Genomic DNA, 10728 nt, shown 5'->3' with positions numbered 1-10728 from the left:
TTGTTGTTGTTGTTGTTGTTGTTGCCTCAGGGTCAACCACATTCCCATATGGGTCTTTATAACCTCCAATACATCTACCTGCATCATTTAAACTGTGAAATCCCACCCATTTATCACTGTGTAGCTAAATGGCAAAGGCCTTTAAGTCTTTGTCCAGACAAGATATTGCTTCTAGACTTTACCTTTATCAAGCATTACACACCTTTCTGTCTACAGCATTACCAGATCTCATGTTTTATCTCTTAGCTAGACCATGAATTAGGAGCAGAGACAGAACGGCAGGCCAGAGTTAAATGATTAGCATAAAGATAGGATTATTGGTTTGTACACTAATTACCATCCAGTTGACATATTCAAATATTATCTTCATCCAACTGTAAACATGCCGAAGGCTAAAATATACTAAAATGAATCCTTGGGATAAAGCACCAAGAAAGAACAGATGTGCCCCATTTTATCCAGAAAGATGATTTCACATTTATCATTTTCCTTGAGCTTTTCTCACTCTGCTGCCCAAAGCTTACACTCCAATATTTAGAGATCCGATATCAAGTATCAACATATTTGGTATCCTGATACTCTCTAACAGGTGGCCTTTTAAACAGAATGTCCATTGGAATGTCCTGTGCTAGATCCCTAGTGACCACCCTTGTCTATTGATCAGTTCTATCTGGCCCTTTGGACACCCCATGCTTCTCTGCAAACCCAGCTTAAGTCTTGTCATGCTTCATTATTTGCCTTGGCTCTCTTCCCTCCCCCACCTGAACACTGACTGACACTGTACACCATTCTCAGGTTGCCCTCCCTGCATGAACGCACTTGGCTCTCCTTTCCAATTTCCTTCTCTTGTAGTAATATTTCATAGACATATTCTGCTAAGCTCCAGTGTCTTCAATCATAGGTACACACCCAAGAGTGAGCATTTTTCTGTGCTTTCCTTATTCCATGACCACAGATTGCATAATCAAGAAGAAAAAGAGAAGGAGGCTCATAGTCTCAGGCTGCTGCCAATCTTTCTGTACCTTAATGTGCCTTATGGTGGTTTACTTGTACTGTTCAGGATTATCTACCTAAACTAAGGACTACTGGTACCTAATATAGCATTGCTTTCCTTCTGCCATCATGGAATGGATGATGATCTGTTGATTGTTGGTTAAGAGCTGTGTTCTCTTTTACTTTACTACATATTTCCTGAATGGCTTCCTGGCCTCAGAGATATTGAAAAATTAAGGGGAGAACTGGAAGGAAATAAAGGGAACAATGTCAGAGGATGCCACGCAGAAATAACCTGTAAAGGTAGACAATGTAAGGACTGACATGATATCAGGAGATGGGGATAATGTCTTCCAGATTCTAGGCTTAGGGGAAACAAGTGTGTGACTGAGCCAGGTCTCTTCCTTCTAACCTTCCAGGAACTTAGGCTTGTCTTTATTGTGTACATTTTAAAGTATAAATAAGGTCTTATTAATTAGCCAATTTGTTACTGACTAAACTACATGTCACAAATTTTTCTAGGTATGTTTTAGAATCTTCCAGGACACTGACATTAGGGGTAGCAGCTGAGAGTTTCTCCCTCTCTTGGCTTTCCCTTTCTAGGGACATTTCGAAAGGGAAATTGCGAGGATGTGGAGAAAGAGGAACACTCCTCCATTGCTGGTGGGATTACAAGCTTGTACAACCATTCTGGAAGTCAGTCTGGTGGTTCCTCAGAAAATTGGACATTGTACTACCGGAGGATCCAGCAATACCTCTCCTGGGCATATATCCAGAAGATGTCCCAACCGGTAAGAAGGACACATGCTCCACTATGTTCATAGCAGCCTTATTTATAATAGCCAGAAGCTGGAAAGAACCCAGATGCCCCTCAACAGAGGAATGGATACAGAAATTATGGTACATTTACACAATGGAGTACTACTCAGCTATTAAAAAGAATGAATTTATGAAATTCCTAGCAAAATGGATGGACCTGGAGGGCATCATCTTGAGTGAGGTAACACAATCACAAAGGAACTCACACAATATGTATTCACTGATAAGTGGATATTAGCCCAAAACTTAGGATACCCAAGATATAAGATACAATTTGCTAAACACATGAAACTCAAAAAGAATGAAGACCAAAGTGTGGACACTATGCCCCTTCTTAGAATTGGGAACAAAACACCCATGGAAGGGGTTACAGAGACAAAGTTTGGAGCTGTGATGAAAGGATGGACCATCTAGAGACTGCCATATCCAGGGATCCATCCCATAATCAGCTTCCAAACGCTGACACCATTCCATACACTAGCAAGATTTTGCTGAAAGGACCCAAATATAGCTGTCTCTTGTGAGACTATGCTGGGGCCTAGCAAACACAGAAGTGGATGCTCACAGACAGCTATTGGATGTATCACAGGGCTCCCAATGGAGAAGCTAGAGAAAGTACCCAAGGAGCTAAAGGGATCTGCAACCCTATAGTTGGAACAACATGATGAACTAACCAGTACCCTGGAGCTCTTGTCTCTAGCTGCGTATGTATCGAAAGATGGCCTAGTCGGCCATCACTGGAAAGAGAGGCCCATTGGACTTGCAAACTTTATATGCCCCAATATAGGGGAATGCCAGGGCCAAAAGAATGGGAATGGGTGGGTAGGGAAGTGGCGGGGGGGGTATGGAAGACTTTTGGGATAGCATTGGAAATGTAATTGAGGAAAATATGTAATAAAAAAATATTAAAAAAAAAGAAAAGAGCTCTGTTCTCTTTTAATTTACTACATATTTCCTGAATGGTTTCCTATCCTCAGAGATATTGAAAAAATTAAGGGGAAAACTGGAAGGAAATAAAGGGCACAATGTCAGAGGATGCCACACAGAAACAACCTGTAAAGGACTGACATGACATCAGGAGATGGGGATAATGTCTTCCAGATTCTAGGCTTAGGGGAATCAAGTGTGTGATTGAGCCAGGTCTCTTCCTTCTAACCTTCCAGGAACTTAGGCTTGTCTTTATTGTGTACATTTTAAAGTATAAATAAGGGCTTATTAATTAGCCAATTTGTTACTGATTAAATTACATGTCACAAATATTTCTAGGTATGTTTTAGAATCTTCCAGGACACTGACATTAGGTGTAACAGCTGAGAGCTCCTCCCTCTCTTGGCTTTCCCTTTCTAGGGACATTTCTTAAGGACTACAGTTTCCTTACGGTTCTGGTAAGTTGGGTATATATGTCTGGGTAGGTAGGTGGAAGCCAATGGAACTGGAGCTGTCCAAAGGAGTAGCAGCCCACTGTTCATGACTGCTGTCCCTATTACAAGCAAGTGCAAACTGCAAGATTTAGTGGGAAGACAGAGCTTTCCGTTAAGTGTCTATAGTGAAGTGGACAACTTTCCACTATCCAATCAGGAAGGTAGAGAGGAAGACTCATAACATGATAGAGGAATGAGAGTCTTTGTCTGGGGAGTATAAAATGAGCTAATCTATGTCAAACATCCAGTTCATGCTGACAGTAACAAGGTCCTAGATCTTTGCACAACTGAAACCATGATAGGAATACCACACAGGACATAAAACTTGGCACTTAGATAGAACATCCTGCTAAAACTAAGACAAAGGCCTAGTTTTTGGCAGTCTATATACGTTTGGAAAGCCTCAAAATCTACTAGTATTGCTTTTTAGCTTCTGTTATTCTACATTTGTCTGTTTTTGTTAACTGAAGTATGTCAACCTAGAACATCATTTTGTGCTTAAACCTTACTCTGAGAAAGGCTCAGTATGGCACTGGGGTCCTGAGCACCTAGTGTATCTGGTAGCCAGATAATAAAGACATGTTTATTGGCTTAACCCCATGTTTGAGCAGTCTTCTCTGGTGAGTACCACACAATACCCACTTCTGCATGATTAAGGCCAATCTCAGATTACTACTTCTTCTGAGTGAACTCTACTTCAGTGTTTGACTTGTGAACTGACAAAGCCTGGGTATGGAAGGGAAATCATAGCAGTGCCCAAGAATAGAAAGATGCTGAATCCAGGTAAGGCATTACAATATTTATTGCTGTTTCTGTTTTGTTTCAGAAAACAATAGGATTTTGCCAAAGGCAGGCTATGCTTTAGGACTTGAAGGGGGAAATAAAAGCAATACTAAGTTCTAAGTGAAAGTAAATTGTAATTGCAGAAGCCTAACAACTGAGACTCAGCTATGTTTGTCTCTGAGCAGGGGCTTAGGGAAGAAAGCTTGTGAGTGGGTTAGTGACTGTCAAGCCTTCTGGTGACTTGAGAAAGATACCAAGTTAGTCTCTGTGTCTACAAGAGGCAGCAGGACCTGGCTTGTGCCTCTGTACTTGCTACAGGACCTTATAACTCCCAGAGCCATGTACCTGCCCTTTTTCCATCACTGATACTTTGTGTCCAGTATCTCCCTGTGCTTCATCACTAGTGTCCCTATCCACTCTGAGGTTTTCTGCTTTGCTTCCTCCCAGCTGACAAGTGGTTCATAGCCCAGATCTCGCTGAGCTTTCTTGTAAGAGAAAGTGAACGTGCTATTTGACAGTGTGACCAAGTGGCGGTTAAAGAGAGGTCTATACCTGTAGACTGGACTTAGCAGGAAGCTCACAGTTTCCAGCAGGAAGGCAAGCCAGTAGAGCAGGGGCAGAGGAAGGCTCCAGCTGGCATTAGGGCGGAGCCCCCATTCCTTACTCAGGGTGTAATTTAAATCATCATAGCTTTGGTGAGGGGTGTCATCTGAGATATAGTAGAACTGTCCTTGGATGCTTGTGGACTTCTTGGGGTCTCGAAGGCCCCTGGCTGCCAGAATGTGTGCCCAGGCCACATTTTCCACATACACTGGGTTGGCTATGGAGAATTTGCCAGTAACACACAGAATACCCTTATTTTTGAGGGCCGTAATTATTACATTAGAAATGAATGGATTTCTCTCCCCATAAATGTACATGGGCCTTAAGGCACAAGTATTCAAAGTGCCACCATTTTTCAGCATACTCCCATTGGCTGCCAGTACTGCCTTCTCAGCCATCTTTTTGCTGTATGGGTATGGATCAGACCATGTGCTTTCATGATTCTGTTCCTCGTGGCCATTCAGGATAATCTTCTTGTACGAGTTGGGCCCTGCAACATCAACTGAGCTGCAGAAGATGAAGGCTGGCACACTTGCTTGAACACAGGCCTCCAATAGGTTCTGGGTACCTAATCACAGACAACACACTGTCAGTGTCAGTGTCGGAAAATAGAATAAGGAGTTGAGTTGGCTTCCTGTTATTTTTACCCTATTCCCAGTAGCTTTTTTTTCTGTTCCAGAATCAGCATAACTATGCTTTGGACACATGAGAATAAAAGACAGACAAACAAACAAACCAATAAGAAAACAGGTAATATATGCTATCTGGTATCTGAAGCTTCTAGATGCACATCCTTGACAGGTCTTCCTTTCTGTCTCTGATCTTCAATTCTAGAGAAGAACAAAGGCTTTCTACTATGTACCTTGGCAATATAGCATTAGGAATGAGGATTTGTCATTTATATCATTATTTTCTATTGATCTTGCTAGAGAACTGAAAAACAACATGTGTCCTGCTGGTCATTTCTGGAAAGCAAGAACACTGACAGCACATTGTGGAGGAAGGAAGGAATGTCCTGGGCAAGGAGTCATTATCATCCAGTCATTTATTGGCAGTACAAGTCACTCTTTAACTCGATTTCCTAGAGAAACAGCTTCATTTTTTTTCAAGTTAAATATATTAGCCAATTAAATGTGGGGTTTGCTTGCTAGTGAGGGCTGAAAGCTATTACTGTGACATTTTTTTCAGTGTGACAATGTTCTAGTAAAGTAATGCCCTAATCACCATCCCTGTCAACTCACATCTCCAGCTGCTGGGATTTACAGCACATAAGCATTATAATTTATGGTCGGGCTAAGAACACCAGGGGCTTTTGGCATCTTCCTACAGATATGTGTGTGTTGGGGCCATGAATTAGATATTAGTAGGGATATTTTAAAGGAGTTCCTAGAAAATCTAAATACTTTTTTTCTTTTTGTAAAGACATCTTGGAGTGAGTAGAATGAAAGGCAACAATATGGAGCACATATGGATTTTCTTGTGGTATTCTTGACCCCTCTGGCTCTTACAATCCTTCCTCCCTCTCTTCAGCAGGGTTATCTGAACTCTGCCTAATGTAGTTCTGTGGGTCCCTGCATATTTTTCCATCAATTCCTGGACGAAGCCCTCTGGTGACAATTGTTTTAGACATCAATCTATGAGTATAACAGAATATCATTACACAGTATTTCACATACACACACACATGCACACATACATAAATGCACCAGTGCTGGTTGGTTCTATGCCTCTTGTGGTTGGTTCTCTCCTAGGTCTCTGAGCCATCCTGGTATCTTGTTTCTTTTTCCTCAAGGCAGTTTCAGGCTGGACTTCCCCTGGTGACAAGGGGCTTCAAGCTGGAAACTCACAGAATCAATAAACCTTGATTCATAGCTTACTGAGAATGAACCAACAGTCATGGTGCTTGCATGTTTCTAACCTAGGCAATCTGTATGTTATATTTGTATAGCAGTCCCTTTGGGGTGACTCCTAACAGAGACAACAGGGGATGTCTCTGATGTTTCTTCCTGCTTTTGTGATCCTTCTCCTCTTACTGGGGTGCTTCATCCAGCCTTAATGTGAGTGTCTTGTCTAGTTTTAATTCACCTTGATATGCCATGTTTGATTGATATCACTGAAAGACATGCCATTTTGTAAAAGGAAATTTGAGAGGAGTAGATGGGAAAGGATGCAGGAAAGGGGATGATGGAAGATGTAGGTAGTTGGAAGATGTCGTAGATACTGCAGTTGATATGTTATGCATGAGAGGATATTTAAAAAAAAAAAAGGAACATATACAGGGACGTTGCAGAGAGTATAATGGTGATAAAAAGATTGGTCCTTGGTGGAGAGAGTGAGGATATTATATAGAAATCCCATGTGAATTTACCGGTTTCATCCTGACTTATACTATGAAGCCATACTGCAGAAAAGCCTACCAAAAAGAAATATGGAGAAAATAAAGGGGGCATGGGGAAAATGCTTACCTCATCCAGAGAGCCACCATGGGCTGAGAAGCTAGTGATAAAGACATGTTAGTGTTAATGACTCCTAAGATAAGAGCATGGGAGGACAAGTGCTGGATCATTCTTCCCAGCATGCTTTTGTGAGACAGCTTTGCTGCAGTATCTGCCAGGGACACCTTGCTTCATGGGGACAGGGTGGCTCTCACAGAAGTAAGCTAAGGTACACTTGGCTGTCTAATACTTGGATCTGGCCTGGAAGTGGGCAGTGGGTAGATGGAAATTAAAGTGTGGGGCTTGGAATTCAGCTTCACTGGTATGAAGGATACCAGGATGGAGAGTGTAGCTTTAAATATTTATTCTCTTACTGTCTCCAGAGAACTGACCATGTTTGTTCTTGCTATCACTCTGTTTTCTCCAATGGAACTATTGAGATTAAAGGAAGGAGAGATGGCAAAGAGTTTAAGAAAACTTCCTATTCTTCCAGTGGATCTGCCTTAGATCCTTAGCATTCACATGGCTTCTAATACCACCTATAACTCAAGTTCCAGGGATCTGATGCCCTGTTCTGGTCCCATAGGCACCCATCACATCACATCACACACACACAGACATTCATGCAAAGACAAAATGAAAATAAAATGATATTTTACAGAAATATTGAGACTGAAGGCCATGCTATCAGAAAGTGTGTGAGCACAGCAAATGTTTCAAAGCAGGAGACCCCACCACTTCTTCCATTATCATTTTCCTATGGGCTCCATATTTTCCTCAGGTACTGTACCTTTCAGATTGATATCTAGGATGGTCTGCTTGGGCACAAGACCTGTGACATCAATGACAGCAGCAGTGTGGATGATAACAGAGATGCCCTGGCAGGCTCTCCTCAGGCACTGGGCATCCAGAATGTCTCCTTCCAACACTGTCACCTTGGCCTTTGTCTGCAGGTCTGTGGACACAAAGCAAGTCCTTGGGAAATTTTCTGCATGGGAAGAATATTTCCTGACACAGGTGTCAGTTACCTAGGCCTTCAAGGGCAGTCATGGTGAGAAGACAATGGGGAGGAGGCCTTTCTTCTGAAAAAAGCATAAACACTCAAAAATCAGAAGGTAGCAGTTATCGGGAATGAGGAAGCATCAATATCCACCACATCCCTTTGTAGAAAATGCATCTGAGCAGTAAGATGCCATTTCTGCTTTATACATAAACAGAGAGTTATGGGAAATTCCTACATTCACTAAAGCAACTGGAGGAGTGGTGGCACAGATATGTAAGGAGGGCAAATAGGACTCAATTGATACGGAATGGGGAATCATGTGTGGGTTTGAAAAAGAAACAGGGTGATGGAGTTCTGTCTTGGGAACTGTAATATCAATCTGAGATTACAAACTGTGAAGGCATTGGAGAAATCTGAGCAAGGAACATGCTAACAAGTTTGTGTCCTATGAACTTCCAGTGAGGAGGGTTCAGAAGAGGGAGACACAAAGATGGACATTTCAGCCCTGCCCCTGATAGGTCTTGATACTTGGGTCTGGGCTGAGAACAAATGAAGAGTTAGCGGAATTACAGATAGGGAAATAGATCCTCTGTGAGAGAACTATCTTTCAGCATACAGCAGCTATCAAAAGCATCCACTGATGCTGCATACATCACCCCTTAAGAGACCCATGTTGCAGAAAGGAAGCTGGGGCAGGGGATGCATAAGTATCTTCAGCTTCTCTGCAATCCACAGGATGTGACTGGTAATCCCATATTCAGATGAATTATCTCACAAAAGAAGCATTGTGACACAGGCAATCTACACCAGTCTCTGTCACTGTCCTCCTAGCTGAACATTGTTTTCTAAGGTCTCTGCAGGGTTATCTTGAGGTTGTGAAGATAATGACACTAAAAACTGCACTGTCATTCCAGAGCTTACTCTTGCCCCAGGGGCAGCAATATCAGCAAAGAAGAATGCTGAGCTCCAGAAAAGTCCTCTGTCATTTCCTTTGTGAAGATAAAGGTCAGAAGGGAATGATGTTGGAGAATGGAGGTGAAGCATCTGTGGCCCTCCCCTGACTCAGCTCGCTAAAATGCTCAGTGTATATTGTCTGACTCAGTTTCTCTCTGTCTCTCTTTCACTCACTGATTTCACTCTTTACTTCAACCCCCCTTGGGAGACTGTTGAATGACTTCTCTCCCAAACCACACAAAAAAAGGAACAAGCAACCATACCAAGTAGAAAAGACAGAGACCCTCTGAGAGGCCTCCAATCCAGCATCCTTGCTAATGCTGCAGAGCACTAGACACGTATATACTGATATTACATTACAGGAATAACACAACTGTGAGAGTGCCAGATGGGAAGAAAGACAGTGTCTGGAGCTCTAGCAGCTGGGTTGGTGGTCACCATCTCTAAATCAGATACAAGACAGACTCTAGCCCCACAACTGTGGTGTATTTTATTCTGTGTGATCATGAATCTTCCAGATGTGTTCAAGCATGGAGAAGCCTTAAGTTCCAAGAGGGCCTCCATATTTGCTAGAAAAGATTCCCCACAGTGCTCAGTCAGTACCCCCAACAGTCACACAAATAGAGACTCTGACTCACTTACTGGAGAATTCCTCCTTGGTTTCTGGTCTGAAGACTTTGTCCAGAGCTCTGACCTCCTGCAGTTCTTTCTCCTGCACCAACATCTTGATGATCCTCTGGCCCACAAACCCTCCTGCTCCTGTCACCAGGCAGCTCCATCCAGTCATGGTCAACACAGGAAACAGATGACAGTGGGAGCAGGTGTGATGTAGGGTGACCCTTAAGAGGGCTAGAAAAAAAGACCCAATGAAAACAGTTTTCCAGAAATCTCTGGGATTCATTCTACCCATTCATTTTGCTAGCACACTGTAATCACAGCAGCAGCAAGAGGAGCTAAAATAAAATGAAAGCTAACCTGTTAAATTGTTAAAAGTCAGATGAGAGTGTCTGGATGCTGATCTCCTCAGCCCTCAGATCAGGACTAATGTTTTAATCTCTAGTCTGCTGACTTATCATATCTTGACGCATGCCTGCTTCGTGACCATATTTATTCTTTTCTGTGGTCTGTCCTTCCCAGTGATTGATAAACCTTATGTCCTTTATTCCTGACACAGGATGAAAAGTCAGCATCAAGGCTACACTGTGATAAACACTGTTTTGAATGGACATGTGCACTTCTTACTCTATTATTTTCAATGTATAAAGGAGCAGTAGATACAAAATACTAAAGAAAACCTAACCAAAACAACAACAAAAAGAATTAGAATAACTTTACTAGATTGAATCTAAGTATAATCTTTTGGAATTTTTTACTGGAATTTGAATTTATTTTATGAATACCTACAATGCAACCCAGTAAGCATTTATTGAGATTTCAAACATATAATCTTTTTATTAATAAAAGTATTTTTAAAAAATATTTGTATAATTTATAGGCTAATTTTTTCTTTAATATACTTAGCTAAGTAATGAAGTTATACAAATAGTTATAAATGTACAGACTTTATTAGAAAGTACAAGTGCAGTCCTGCTCTCCTGGACAAGCCCCAACTTAACAACTTGAGAGCCATCCCCTGTGAGAAACCTAATGATACTCTGCTATGTTTACAGACAAGAACCTAGCATAACTGTCTCCTGAGAGGCTTCATCCAGCAGCA

General features: G+C 41.8%; 1 protein-coding gene across 1 annotated transcript; it reads right to left on the bottom strand.

Annotated features, from left to right (window-relative positions):
* Positions 1–4011: 4011 nt before the first annotated feature.
* LOC147005486 (3 beta-hydroxysteroid dehydrogenase/Delta 5-->4-isomerase type 1) lies at positions 4012–10301 on the bottom strand. The gene is made up of 4 exons (XM_085835617.1): positions 9987–10301; positions 9654–9860; positions 7845–8009; positions 4012–5187 (listed from the first exon to the last, which is right to left on the bottom strand). Exons 2-4 carry the CDS (start codon positions 9796–9798, stop codon positions 4376–4378), a joined length of 1122 nt encoding a protein of 373 aa, XP_085691743.1. The 5' UTR covers positions 9799–9860; positions 9987–10301; the 3' UTR covers positions 4012–4375.
* Between the last annotated feature and the right edge of the window lie 427 nt (positions 10302–10728).

Source organism: Mus caroli, unplaced genomic scaffold, assembly GCF_978045245.1.
Source record: "Mus caroli unplaced genomic scaffold, Mus_caroli_1 scaffold_3, whole genome shotgun sequence".
NCBI lineage: Eukaryota > Metazoa > Chordata > Mammalia > Rodentia > Muridae > Mus > Mus caroli.
The sequence above is the reverse complement of the archived record's forward strand: the minus strand, read 5'-3'. Positions and strand labels throughout refer to the sequence as shown.